This window comes from Hippoglossus stenolepis, chromosome 7 (genome assembly GCF_022539355.2).
Source record: "Hippoglossus stenolepis isolate QCI-W04-F060 chromosome 7, HSTE1.2, whole genome shotgun sequence".
In the NCBI taxonomy this organism is placed as follows: Eukaryota; Metazoa; Chordata; class Actinopteri; order Pleuronectiformes; family Pleuronectidae; genus Hippoglossus; species Hippoglossus stenolepis.
This window is the reverse complement of record NC_061489.1, coordinates 12,714,064-12,728,394: the sequence shown is the minus strand read 5'-3', so window position 1 is coordinate 12,728,394 and position 14,331 is coordinate 12,714,064. Positions and strand designations below refer to the sequence as shown.

General features: G+C 44.7%; 2 protein-coding genes across 2 annotated transcripts in view; both read right to left on the bottom strand.

Annotated features, from left to right (window-relative positions):
- Nucleotides 1-5,623, bottom strand: part of gabrb2a (gamma-aminobutyric acid type A receptor subunit beta2a) — a 32,117-nt gene extending 26,494 nt beyond the window's left edge. The window contains exons 1-3 of the mRNA XM_035160684.2: nucleotides 5,393-5,623; nucleotides 5,165-5,265; nucleotides 4,665-4,732 (exon numbers count right to left, since the gene is read on the bottom strand). Of these exons, the coding sequence (XP_035016575.1) occupies nucleotides 4,665-4,732; nucleotides 5,165-5,265; nucleotides 5,393-5,580 (357 nt within the window). The 5' untranslated portion in view covers nucleotides 5,581-5,623. The remainder of the gene's footprint in view (nucleotides 1-4,664; nucleotides 4,733-5,164; nucleotides 5,266-5,392) is intronic.
- Nucleotides 5,624-5,797: 174 nt separating this feature from the next.
- gabra6a (gamma-aminobutyric acid type A receptor subunit alpha6a) lies at nucleotides 5,798-14,280 on the bottom strand. The gene is made up of 10 exons (XM_035160686.2): nucleotides 13,954-14,280; nucleotides 13,767-13,873; nucleotides 13,537-13,604; nucleotides 12,898-13,118; nucleotides 12,724-12,806; nucleotides 12,116-12,259; nucleotides 10,914-11,066; nucleotides 10,560-10,810; nucleotides 8,421-8,665; nucleotides 5,798-6,734 (listed from the first exon to the last, which is right to left on the bottom strand). The coding sequence occupies exons 1-10, from the start codon at nucleotides 14,010-14,012 to the stop codon at nucleotides 6,713-6,715; spliced, it is 1,353 nt and encodes a 450-aa protein (XP_035016577.1). The 5' UTR covers nucleotides 14,013-14,280; the 3' UTR covers nucleotides 5,798-6,712.
- Between the last annotated feature and the right edge of the window lie 51 nt (nucleotides 14,281-14,331).

Here is a 14,331-nt window from a genome sequence, read left to right as displayed (position 1 = left end):
CTCCCCTTACTCATGTAAAGAACCCAGCGCTTGTCAGGATAATGATCGTAATAAAGGGAACGCTCACGCCCCACTAATTCCTCCATCCCAGAAGCCACCACAGCTGGTTTGTTTGAATCTTTTAATTCACAGCCAGCTAATTAACATTCAGAGAGCAGTATTACAGTACAGGCAGTGCCTCTTAACAACCACCAACCTCAGGTATTTTACATGTAATTAACGAGCAGGATGAGGAAAAGACGAGCAGTGAAAATACTCATTTACCCCCCTCCTTATTCCAGCCTCAGAGCGCATGCTGCTGCAGCTATACTCAACATATGGGTGGCATGCTGAAGGTGTCATTATGCAGCACCCATGCATTACTCAGACAACAGACCCGACTTGCATTTAATCAGCTGCGGTGGCCGCGAGCAGCTGAACAATTTTTGAATGCACCGTAACCAGGCCTTTGGATCTGTGACTCCAGCGAAAAACAAACAGCATTATGCAAATGCAGTTCCAGCTGCTGAGTGTGGAAGATGGAGTGATGGAGCGAGATGTCAGCGCTCGACGGACAGACTGATATAGACAGACAGACAGGGATGAATCCAGGAGGTGGGGGTGTCTCTCCACCTTGATACAATATCTGTGCCATATTTTGCACTAACCCCAGTGAGTCAGCAGAGCCCACCCTCAGCAAGGATGTGTGGTCACACCTCAGACTCGGAGGACACTTCCCTCTCAAAATAGCACATTTGTAATGTCATGCAGGCCAGGCTGGTGCCACGGTGCTGACTGACCTGCACATTTTTGTATTGCCTGACAACATGGCCGACCTTTGGGGCCCCAACAGGCCGTAGTTGTGGATCTCTCGAGAACGCACAAAGAAAGAAAAAAGATCCCGAAGTGGCAGGTGAGCACGTGAACTGACCTCATGCATGCATGTTCTACAATCTACAAATCCTGTTCCGTGCTCAAACACCATCATGCTTCATGTGAGCAGTGGAAGAAAGAAGACGCCACAATGGCTCCAATCAGCGTCGACCAATATGCAGAGTTCATTCTCCACCAGAGGCATTTTTATCTTTAATTAGAGGAGCGAGCAGCTGTCTAACCTGCTCACTGCCGCGATGGCAGGCCTGCACACACACACACACACACACACACACACACACACACACACACACACACACACACACACACACACACACACACACACACACACACACACACACACACAGATCACAAACACACACACATATATCCTTTCGCTTCTAACAGCAGATTCATCAATATTCATTCAAAGTCAGTGATCGTTTGGAATAACGTGTAACTGGAGCGGAATCGGTTGGTGTTACAGGCGAGAGGTTTTCGTTTCCTTTAGAAGCAGTGCAGATTAATTTTACTTGAAAGGCAGTTTTATTTCCATTTTCATTCCGATTCAAACCCCGTGAGCTCATAGCTGGTCAATGTTTTAATCAATATACGCATTTAAATAAAGGTTCTTAGTCAAACTTCTCTCGTCGCTCTGCTTTAGTTTCAGCACCACACACACTGAAACTGACTCAGCACTTTGTCTCTTCACTGTTCTTTTTGATTCTGATTACAAGTTCAATCTATTAAACAGAATGGCAACAATAGCATCAGTTACAGCCTGAATATTTTCAGATTTTCTTCGTCTTCTGTGATTTTACATTTGGTATCTCTGGGTTTTTATTGTGACTAGGGAGAGGCGGGACAATTGAAGAGTTCATCATGGACACTGGAAACTTCTCCTGAGTATTTATCTTTACTTTGGCACAGACCAAATGATTAATAGAGTTACTGAGGAAATAATCCAGGTGCAGCCATATAGACTGGGTAGATTTGCTGTGGGGCCTCAGACCTCAGAAAAGCACCATGTCAGGCACCCAATAAAAGTTCATGCTAATTCAAACCCACAGATAAATTATCTCTTCCAAGGAGGTTATGTCTTCACCCTGTCAGTTTGTTTGTTGGTTTGTCTGCAAGGAAAATTATGCAATAAATAGTGGACAGATTACCACGAAACCTGTTGCTTTTGGTAAGGAATGGTCCAGGAATTGTTATCACCTTCTTTAAAATTGTGAGATAGGAGGTTTTTCAACATTTTCACCTGTTTGCCAGCTAATAATTCATGGATCTTGATTTTTAAAAATTCTGGTGGGACTGCTGGGCCTTGGCAATGTTATGCTGAGTGGCATTATGTGTCATGGATATCCAAATGTTTCCAAATAACAAATTTGTCAGGCTGAGTTTTGAGGAAAGACAATGTATCCGGATGAAAATGTGCAGGCGCAAAAGATTTTTGTTCAGGATTTAAAGGTTGCTTCTGGGCCTTGTGGTAACACAGGGGTCTGCAGTGACTCTCCCTCAGCTTCCACCAGGATTTAGTCATCATCAGAGGAGACAGTGAAACTGATCAAACCTTCACCTCTCTCAGCACCCTGCTCTCCACCAGCTCCATCCTCGCCTCTTCTCTCCCCGTTGTTCTCAGCTCTTTAATCTTGAAAGTGGCCGCCCCTGATGAGGATGATCAAAGCAGCCCCGCACCGAGCACAGGTCACCAACTTCATCCTCGTGATCGCGGTGCATGGTGATATTATTGATTTCACCGAGATCAATCTCATCCACTGCTGTCACCCCCCACCCCCCACCCCCTCCTCCATTGTTCCAACCAGAGCTGGACAGGAGGAAGAAAGGAGGAGTAGGAGGAGGAGGAGATGTTAACCAGTTATGTAAGTAGCAGGGAGGATTTTCACAAGGTAACAACACTGAGTGGAAAACAGGTCCACTGAGGTGTTGAAATATTTCTTTCTGAATTTTTTAACTTTTGGTCTAAATATGTGCATCATGTCAGAGGGATGTCTGTGCAGATCTGGCAAGGGGAGCTTTTTTCTGAGAAATGAGCGAAATGAATGCTCTCTTATAGCCACAGGGAACTGCATGACGTCAGCTGCCATTCACTGTTTGTGTTTTGTTACACACACACACACACACACACACACACACACACACACACACACACACACACACACACGGTTGCATGAAGCACTGTTGTTTTTTTTCCAGATGAATGCTTGCATAGATGCCTAGTTCTTAAGTAAGATAACCCTTTGGAGCAAGGCAGAGGTGGATTACATGGCTGCTGAGCCCAGAGTCACAGCCAGGGATCCAGTCAAAGTGGTGGGAGGGAAGGATGGAGGAGGGAAGAGAGAGACAGACGGACGGACGGACGGACAGAAAGAGAGAAAAACATGGGACGAGGGAGGGGGGGGCAAAAGCAAAAGCAAGTCAGGGGGTTTCTATTTTAAATCTCCCCGGACCCCCAAGGCACTTCCGCTCTGTCTCCGTCGTCCACCGAAATAAATAATTTCCATCAAAGGAGAAGCTCTGACCATTCAGTGCTTCTCCAAAACAAGCTGCTGCTTCTGTCTGCTGATAACTGACCAGCGGACATTTCAAAAATCAAAACCTGACATGCAGAATGAATCAGACATCAACTTTTTTTAAGTCTCCATTAATAATAGAAAACACATCTCCCTCCATTCCGAGTGGCAAACTTGTTTTTCAAGCGCTTATATAACATCTCTATTATGCTGCTCCTTGGAGAGGCTGCTTTGTAAATGATCCGTTCTCACACTGAATCCTCTGCAAGGCTTCTGCTCCAAAATCCCAATCGCAACACAAAACACAAGAAATGGCGTGTGTTTTAATGCAGTGTGAGTGAATGCATGCACCACTGGGGAAGCCATAGCCTCAGCTGTGTGTCTGACTGTCACACGGATCAATAGGTGGTGCTCTTGCATGGGCTGCTGAACTCCCCACCCTCCACACCCCCACACACCCACCCCCCCATCCTCTCCAAGTCCTTCATCCCTGTGCACCACACGTCAAGAGCCAATTGCTGTTTTTGTATATTTCTGTTGCTGTTGCAATGCTGTGTGACCAGACATGTATTATTAACAAATTGCTTACGTCATCTGACAAGTATGAGAGGGGGTTGATCATTTACGTAGAAGATGATGATGATGAGGATGATGATGTGATTGGTCGGAAAAAAAAAAGCGAAAAGACTCCGAGTGATGCCAGTTTGGAGAAGAGGATATTTTTTTTTATTTGTAAGTAACTGCATGGAGAGATAGAGAGGAGAGGGGGAGAGAGAGAGGGGGTGCGTGTCAACAAAATTACACCACCGAGGCTTGAAGCAGTCACACACACACACACACATACATACACATGCACGCAAAGACACTCACACGCACACACACACGTGCACGCAGAGACACACGCGCGCGCGCAGCTCTCTCCGAGCGCACAGCCGGGGCCGTGCGTCCGAGTGCGCCAGTGAGTGTGTGTTTTGAATTCAAATGCTGCAAACACACCAGAGCTGCAAATGCGGAGACTCGAGAGGAGGAGGATGGCGATGATGCGTTTTTTTTTTGGAGGAGGAGGGGGACTGGGGACGGAAACCTTCAATTATTATCATGTTATATATTCACAAAGGTGCCTCCTCCACCCTGCATGGCACAGGTTATCCCGGATCCCTCGCGCACACACATTGACCCGTGATAAGAAGCACATAGCCCACTTGTGCCGTGCGCAATTGGCACCATGAAGCGGGATAATAACAATAATGATGGTAATAATGATGGCGATACACCTACCATATTGACTTCAGAGACCATGTCTATGCTGGCTATGTCAATATTCATCCCCACAGCCACCGGCGCACCTGTGAATTGGGGGAGAAGGAGGCGTTAATACAACAGATGTGGATCATTCTCCCATCATGTAAAATTTAACAAATTCGTGACGCGCACACAAGCAGGTTCCTCTCCGCTCGGCTCGCCTCCACCTACAGGAGACTTGAGCACCATCAGCCCCGAGCAGGACAAATAATAGCCATGTTTTAACCTGCAGATGCTGCTGTAATGTCATATTCTGTGAGATAATCAAACATTGATCGATCGCGTTAAAGAGCCGCCTCCTCATCAAATGAAAAGCGCACAGCAGCATCGCTCACAGCCTAATTGGAGAGGCCTATTTGGCTGGTGAATGGATGATTATGTAAATTAAAGCAGATTTTGCGATTCATTACACATGTATTGCGCGTCAAGGAGGGCGTGAAAACATGGCATTCCCCGTTTTTCTTGCGTTTTTTTACCTCCGAAATCTGGCCTCAACCGAATGTCGTATCCTTTCATCAGTCTGTCCACTGTTTCTTTGACCAGCGGCATATTGCTCGGATCTTTGAGATCCTTCGCGCTGCATGGGGAAGGAAGGGGGGGAAAAAAAGGTGGTGTGATGCAAAATAGCTCCATCAACATCGCGCGCCGTGCAGGCACTATACGTGACATGCAGGGAGAGAGAAAACAGAGATGCAGACGCTTACCTTTGAGCCCAGACGAAAGTCACTAGCAAGGAAAAAGTCAAAATCCCAAAGTGGTTTTTCCTGATCCTCCCCATCGCAACAGTTTTTGAGGCGGTTTCGGGATGCGAGTGAGGAGAGCGCACATCCAACTTACTCCAGACAGCGCAGAGGAGCCAATGAGGGGCGCATGCGTGCAGCCAGCCCAACATCAAAGTGTGGGGACTGATGATGGTGGATGAGCAGTTTCCATTGCAGAGGAAAATATTAAAGGGACAAGTGGATGTGCGTAATGAAGAAACAGACGTTTTTTAAAGCGACGAGTGAGGAGAACAGCGACGAGTGTTAAATTCCGAGCTTGTTTTATTGTCACGTGGCGGATGGGTTTGTCTGTATCCTGACAAGGTCAAACATCTGGACGCACATGTGTCAAGTTTAAAACAACTTTATTCCCTTTGTGTTCATGCTATCAGACATGTTAAGTGGCTAAAAAGAGAACGACCCTCCATCCAACACTTCATATGCAAACATCTGAGCCAAACAGCCATGTGTCATCCATACAAAAATAGAACGTTAATGTCAGCAGCACTCAGTCAGAGGTTTTATATCCCACTCTTCCCCGTAATGTGTATGCATGCAGCAGATGTGAAAATGCAAAAGGCAGCATCAGAGCGCCCCTGCACAAAGGTGGGATGGAAAAACACCATCCCACAACTCATTTTCCTCAGGTTGGAGTGTACGTTATTTGAAGCCGAAAGGCGGGATGCAAGCCGCCTCTACATTGCTTTTGATCTTGTTGTAGTGGGAGCTGCACTTCTGTAGAGGGCAGGCTTCTGGAAGCATTGGTTCACTGTTGCATCACCACCAGTTACAGCCATCATAGATTATATCATCCACTTCTATTTGATGTGTTTCTTGGTGTGTGTGTGTGTGTGTGTGTGTGTGTGTGTGTGTGTGTGTGTGTGTGTGTGTGTGTGTGTGTGTGTGTGTGTGTCACGCATACTTGTATGTGTGTGATGTCTGTCTCGGTCCAGGGCCCTGAGAAGTAGTTGTGTGTACAGTACATGTTTAAAGTGATTGAGGCCCGTGAAGGGCAGCTCTTCAGCTACTGATCAGAACACAAGTGGGCAGTGGTCACAGCCTGTGAAATGAATAGATGTGCGGCAGGAGAATAAATGAGTTTCTGATTCATTTCCTCTGTCAGACGAGAGCAGAGTGAATGCTGAGAGATTGTTCACACACACAGAAAGGGGGGAGAGAGAGAGGGGGTGGTGATGAGGGTGAGGTGAGGCTGGCTGGATGCTGAAGGTCTCTCCGGCTGCACGTGCCCTTTTCCAGTACCTCTCAGTTTTTAAGATCCATGTCTCTGCAAGAGTAAAACACATCACAGCAGAAAATGTGAGGGGAGCATGCAGACGCCTCTGTTTCCACATTTAGAGTCCACGCTCTGTATCTGCAGTATACTGCACAGCCCAAACTGCCGTACCGCGCTCCCTGTCCTCTCAGTGCCTTCTTCAAAAGTACCAAAGATAGAGAGAGAGACGTGGTGAAAATATGGAAAGGAATAGATGTGATGCAGCTGTTCTCATGCCCTCCATCTTGTCTCTCTCATTATTCTGCAGAACCTTTATAAACAAAACAACCATAAGAATTCTCTGACAGGAACATGAGAAGCATGATGAGCAGATTTGCACTCCCCAGTGTTATGTAACACATCTCTCCCTCTCTCCCTCCCTCTCTCTCTCTCTCTCTCTGTCTTTTTGCACAGCATCTCTCTTTCTTTCTTGGACATGGAGCTTTGTGTTCAAAGTGGCTCACTCATAAGCTGCAAAGTGAATAGTCACTTTTTTCACGTGGTTAATGTACAAAGTATAAGCTCTGGTTTACTTTGCTCATGTCCACACAGTGTTGTCATTGAAACAACTGGCTTTTACCATCCTTCAGGTAAACCTTGTATAGAAAAATAGGTAGAGAGCCTGATGCATATTTCTGCTGCTCAAATGAACTGAGCCCTCAGCCCCTTTTGTATTGTAAATCTATGATGATGATAAAAGCCACGGCACTGGCGTCAGTGCAGCAACAACGCCACCTAACATCATTCTCCTCTTTTTTTTTTCGCCTACAACTCCCGGGGCTGTTTCAGCATCAGAAATTATTGATGTTTTTACTGCCTGGATAAAAGTCTTTGACAAAAAGCTGTGGGTAGTTACTGTTCCACTGAAGCTATCATAATTAGAGATGAGTGAGAAGACAGGTTTGTTGCTCTTTGACATACTAAGTAAGTAAATGTGCATAAACATCCTTCGTCCCTTGTCAGAAATTCTGGAAACTATATAAATTATAATAGTACATAGTATGTATGTTTGGTCAATGGCTCCAAATGTAAGTGTTTGGGATGCCCAAAGATTATGAAATAAATGTAACGGTCTACAAGAATAAAAATATTTTGTGTATATTTGAAATACAATATATATTTATATCTATAACACTTGTCCACAACTTTAACTGTTGTTATTATTTTAAATTCAATAAAAAAAATCTAATAAAGTGACTTTTATTCTGCATTTTTCTCTGTGTAAGTTCATCCCTCAATACTTTATGTACCGTCTTGATCTGCCTGTGGAACTCATTTGTTCCAACTTATATTCATAAATCTTAAGAAAAGGGTCAATATTTAGGTAAAATATAGTTGAGTCAAAGTCTTTTCCAAAAACGACAGGCCACTGCAGCCAGACACTACCAAACATTACTCTGGAGTGAATAATACATTTGTTGGGGTCTATTTTCAGCGTGGATTAAAACACATGGTGATTTAGTATCGATGGTTGCGGGATGGTGCCTGTGGGAACCACTCGAAATAAACTACAGTTCCCAAGCTTATCATAATAATGTGCAACTCTGTGGCTCATTATGTGCTCTAACACAATGGAGGACACAGACAATATTCCTGATTAGACTCAATTCATTGTAATGTTTTTTTAAATGAAAAAATAAATACGATAAACTAGTGCCAGGACAGATGTGCAGAGATAACTGAATGAGGTTTGTGTACCTGGCACTCTCCATGTTGTCTTGGCCCAGGTAGATGAACCAGTAGACGAGGTTGAAGAGGGCGAATGTCAGGGGGAAGAGGATACGGGCGTGCTTGTCGATGGGGCTGGTGCCGGCCAACTGCGGGATCTGAGGAAAAGCTGAGCCCTGCTGGAGAAAGATGGGCACTGGCGGAGCTTCTCCCGGCTCACTGCGGCACACTGAGTGGTTTCTCCTCTTCAGGCCTTCCCGAGGGCTGCTGTCCGACTGGTGGGAGGGGGGCGGGGTTGATTTGGAGGGGAAGCAGGATGGGGTAAAATGGGGTTAGTGAGGGTTTTGTGGTGCAAAGAGAGAGAGAGAGAGAGAAACATGGGAGGAAGAAATGTTTCTGCTCTGCAAGTGCACACTGTGCATGTTCATTTTAACATGGAGTCATGCATACAATGCTAGAAGTAATATTTGTTCCCACAGGAGCTTTCTCTCAATGGCATGCCAACGTCCCTATAGAACGCAGCAGGTAGTTTGCTGGATGCCCATAGGATGGTTGGGAGATTATGCAGGGAGGAGTGCTGGAGTTGCTCTCCTCTCGCACACTGAGGCTATTTTTAAAGCATCTAACCATGAGCCCTACATGTGAGACAGATCCCAGGAGGATGCTGTGGTGGCTTACTGTATTAGCATAAAGCGTATAGCAGGAGATGAGAGCACTACAACAGCACATATTATTATTTAATGGGTGGTGTGCCCTGAATGGCAAGAACGGGAAAGACAGGGCGACTACTTGGAAATGCATAGAAAAAAACCCCGACTTCCATATCTGTAGCGTTGATTTCTTTTGCTCTGAGTCTGAGTCGGAAGCTGCCGGCTTAGTGTTCATTATCAGCATCACTGCATCAAACTCTCTGCGACACGGAGGAGACTCTGGCTCTCCATTCACCATTAGCTATGTAAATTAGCTATGTAAATGCATTAGCGACTCTGTGTATATAAAATCATGGCGCCTTAAATGGAAATCACACACCTTGTTAACGTGATAGCAGAAGCTGAGCACGTTGCTTTGACTCAAAGTTTAGGAAAACAGTTATACAACTATTACAACACTGTTATTCTGTTTGTTTGTTGGGTTTTTAGCAAGATAAGACTAAGGGCAGGACCCAAGGAAGAGCCCACTGAATTTGGTGCTAATTCAGATCAGGGGGTGGATCCAGGAACTTTCTTTGACTGTTCTGTGGCAGATATTTATCAGTTAGCGTCAGGGGACTTTTGGGATGTGGCGGAGGTATGTGCTCTACTGACCTCTGTAACATCCTTTTAATGCTGACAAATATATAAGAGATCAATTTCTAAGATTTCTTTTAATATCAAAAAAGAGTTCAGAAATTAAAGATCGATTACCGCTATCATGTCTGTAAACTATATTATCTTAGCTTAGCATAAAGAGAAAGGGGAAAGAGGGGAGACAACTAGCCCAGCTGTGCTATACGCTAACTAGCTGCTGGACATCTTGACTAACTCTCTGAAAGAAAATGAAAAAGACCTACATTTTTCCAAATTTCAAATTATTCCATATGCTCATTTGCTTTTTATGTCTTTTTAAAAACATCATAGTCCTCCCAGAAAAACAGTTATTACTCTTTCTTACAATGGTCTCATAATTTCCACAGACTTTATTTTACAAAAAAATTATGTTGTTTTATGAGTAATATCGGAACTGGAAGTGCAGCAATCATGCAAACTTAGAATTGGCACAGAGATGTGAAGAGACATCTGGCATCCAAAGTGATAAACTGATCGCCGTGTTTTATTGACGACGGTGAATTTTCCGCTGGTTATTATCCTACGTTATTGACACTGATGTTTTTGCCTGTACAAGATATTTTTTATCTCCATTAATCTAGCCTAATGGGGCAATGGTTTCTTTTGACAAGAAAACCCAACATTCTGGGCTGTCACTGATGATGCAACTATTTTCACATCATCAGTGACATCACAGCAGGTACAGTTTAAAATAAATGTGGACTTGGGGTTAGGACACATTTGCTCATCCAAAACACTGCACAGTCGACCCTGCACTTCCTAGGGCCCTTTGGAAATAAGTCTGGTTGTTGAGATCGGACAGAGCATTTCTGGATTTATTGGTAAGATAAAGTTAGATACTCACAGAAACTGTGTCGTCATCGTCGCTGCCGGTCGCCAACACCTCCAGCTTGTCTTGTCTGGCTTTTCGTCTCTTCAGACGATTGGCCTGCAGCGTGGCAAAGTAGTTTACTGCCGCAAACTCCACCAGAGCCGATGCCACGAAGGCAAAGCACACAGCAATGAACCAATCCATGGCGGTGGCGTAGGCCACTTTGGGAAGTGACTGACGGGCGCTAATGCTCAAGGTGGTCATGGTCAGCACTGTGGTGATGCCTGGAGGAAGACAAGCATATTAATGTACTCTGACACATGCCACAGATGTATTTTAATATTATTCGTGAACGTTAATTGTGGGATTGAGGACAGAGGGACATACCAGCCACTGTACGTGCCGGGACGGACTCCTTGTTAATCCAAAAAGAGACTTGTGACAACACAACAACCATTATGAGGGGGATGTAGGTCTGTATGAGGTAGTAACCGAGCTTCCTCTGGAGGTGGAAATGGATCACCTGCACAGAGTAGTGACCTGCAAGATAAACAGCACGTGTGAAGAGAGCAACCCCGAGGGACAGAGCAGGGGAGCACAGAGCGGATGCCCTTGCCTGCCCTTGAAACTGAAGAGCTGCTGAGAGGGACGTACGGATACTAACGCTGCTGTTACTGGAACAACAATGCAGCTGACTGCGAGACTGCATGTGAGGGAAGAGAAGAAGAAGGAAGAGAGAGAACGGGACAAAAAAAACGAGGTGGGGAAGGAGAAGGAGGGAGCACCGCAGACATTTGGAAATGGGATGAAGTCGAGAGGAGGAAGGAGAAGCGAGTGAGGAGGGGGCAGAGGGAGAGCATGCAGTGTCACTATGCGTAACACTGCCCTGCTCCGTCCAACACATGCATGCAGACATTCACAGAGCAAAAAACACGCTGCATCATGCACGCACGCACACACACACACACACACCGAGGCTGTCTCTCTCGCTCTCTGTGTTTTCTAAATGGGTATCATCTCTATGTTTTGGAGCCTGCCTCGTTCTTTTCCTCTCTGGTCCAGGAATATGCTGGGTTCACAGCAGGGGATCACTTCTTCCTCTTCTGGTGAAAGGAGAAAATGCACGCACACACACACACACACACACACACACACACACACACACACACACACACACACACACACACACACACACACACACACACACACACACACACACACACACACACACACGCATGCACACACACACACACACACATGCATGCACACTACTCCATCGTCCCTGCTCTCTGCCAGTGCATTCATGGGCTTTAAACCCTGTAGTTCTTTTTTAAGGCACACCACACGCATTAGGCCTTGACCACTTAAGCATCTTAGACGGCTGCTCAAGGAAGTCTTTGCTTCTATATATCAGCTCTGCCGTGGGAGAGTCATGGGCACGAGTGCAGAGTTTGAAAACACTCATTTGACCTCTTTCTACTGGCAGATTCAACTCATGAGAATCTTTTAATTGCACTTAAAGTGCTGGAGCGACTGTAACTGCGTCCTTTTGAGAAAAGCAAAGCAAAAGAGAAATGTAAGAGTGTTACCTGTATTTGATTTGAATATCTCACTGGACAAAGTCTGTCCCACAAGGTCGTACTGCAGAAGACTCATGGACTCTTTGGGACAATCGACAGATGCTACTGGCCCCTTCTTCCAGGTGAAAATTATCTCACTCCTCGTGTAGGCATCTGCAAATGCAAAGAGACTTGAGAAAACACTTGTTCGTCACTTTTATGAATCTGCACATTACAGGACATTATTGTTACCTGAATTATTATGTTTTCAATTCTGTCTGTTTGTTAGTTTGGGAGGAAGATTATGAAAAAACTACTGAATGGAATTCCATGAGACTAGGTGGAAGCATGGGACATGCGCCAAGAGAGAAGCCAATACATTTTGGTATGGATTTGGACAAAAAGGTGGATGCAGGATTTTTATTTTCCCATCCTTATACATTGCAAGAAGGTTTGGACATTTTCACCATTTTCCTTGATCTTGATGATAAAAATCAGACATATTTAGAAAACTGACATCTATTAGTTTGTGCAATTTAGTGCAGCTCGATTGAATTTAAGGGAACTGTATGCGCTCCACTGAGTGCCATTCTAGTTGCCTCTGTTTGCAAACACATCCGTCATTGTTCCATACTTACAGCTCCCAAATCTTAGAGGACAGGCGTGGCCGTCCATGGGGAAGTTGATCAGACTCATCGGACACTCCGCGCTGATTGTCAGTCTGACACAAAGATGACACACGGAAATCAGCCTGAGTTATACATTTCAGTGAAAAAGACACCAAAAACACCAACTGCAGTATCAAACATCACCTCATTGTGTAGAGGACAGTCCCATTCTGCATGATGCGGAAGAGCTTGTTCGGTGTGGTCATGTTATGGGAAATGGACTTTTTGGAGTTTCTGAAAAAAGTATCAGGAGTCCAGATCTTGTCCACCATGCGATTGTTCAGCCGCAGGATCTCATAGGGGCCCTCGAACTTCAAACGCTCATCAACCCACATCTGGCGGAAGAACATGTCCATCGTGTACTCCTGATGCACGGACATCTGATATTAGTGACAACCTATCATATCTTATCATATCTGTAACCATGCCGCAGTAAAATTCTCACTTCTAAGATGCAGTTAACACAATTCATCAGCATCTGTAATCCTGAGGATACATTTCGACTTGCAGTGGAAGGTTGGGAGAAATGATGAGGTAATGATGGATGCCACTCATCCCAGATGATCATTAATCAATCCATTCAGCCATTTCTTCTGTCTGACATGTTGTCATATTGATTTAGAGGCCATCAATAATAGAGTTATAGAGCTGGTCAAACAGATTAAAGCTCATTAGATGGTTTCATGGCAGATTGCCCATAAAGCAGGCATTCAGTGGTCACTGAAGCGCTGTCGTCTCCCACAGTCAGCACATACACTTCTCCTCACAGGAGCAGTATCTTACCATGTCAACATCTGAAACAGGCCCGAAGCTGGTGACAAAGATGTCTGTCTTCACCTCTGTTAAACCACCTGCAATAATAAATAACAGCTGTACAGTGCACGCTACAGCAAAGGACGCACAAAAATAACACGGCACAGTGTACTTGTATTAAATATTTAAAGGGTCGTGCTGTATTGTGCCGAGGCGAGGCCTCAGGAACAAAAGGCTTTAGGATTTGATATTGAAATTACCTCCAGATCCAGGACGCAGTCTGTTGTCATAGCCATCCAAAAGTCGATCCAAAATGCGAGTGATGTTTTCTGAGTAAATCTTCTCATTTGCACTTACACTACCAAGGCTGCAAAGAAAATAAAAATAAAGTTAAACTCCCAGACTGAGTGTACCCTGACCCATGTTATGATAAAGAGGACAACTTACCTCATCCAGCAGAGAAAAGTAACCAAAGGCAATGTCAGAACAGCCATCCTGGGTCGCATTCAACACCAACTTCACATTCAACTGTCTGATCAACTCATACTTAATAAAAGTACAATGTGAGAGCAGTTCAGGTGGTGTGTTTGAGTGTCGAGGGGCTGGTCTGTGTGCATGATGACACAGGAGGCACTAAGGCAAGAACAGTAATCTAATTAACAGATTAGTAAATCCGCTCCATTTTTAGACAAACACTGGATTATTTTAGTTTCTGGTGTTAATTAAGATAAATAAAGCAGAAATAAAAACGTGTAGTCAATAAAACACATCAGTCTATAATACTGATGAGAATAATAATATAATAATATTAAGAATAAAATCCTG

Bases quoted from the DNA above. Each gene is read 5' to 3' on its own strand.
- gabra6a (XM_035160686.2), bottom strand. From the start codon at position 14,012: ATGCGACCCAGGATGGCTGTTCTGACATTGCCTTTGGTTACTTTTCTC. The intron at 12,807-12,897 runs GTGATGTTTGAT...TCTTTGTGTCAG, and splicing joins ACTGTCCTCTACACAATGAG to ACTGACAATCAGCGCGGAGT. The intron at 8,666-10,559 runs GTGAGTATCTAA...CCCTCCCACCAG, and splicing joins ACGATGACGACACAGTTTCT to TCGGACAGCAGCCCTCGGGA.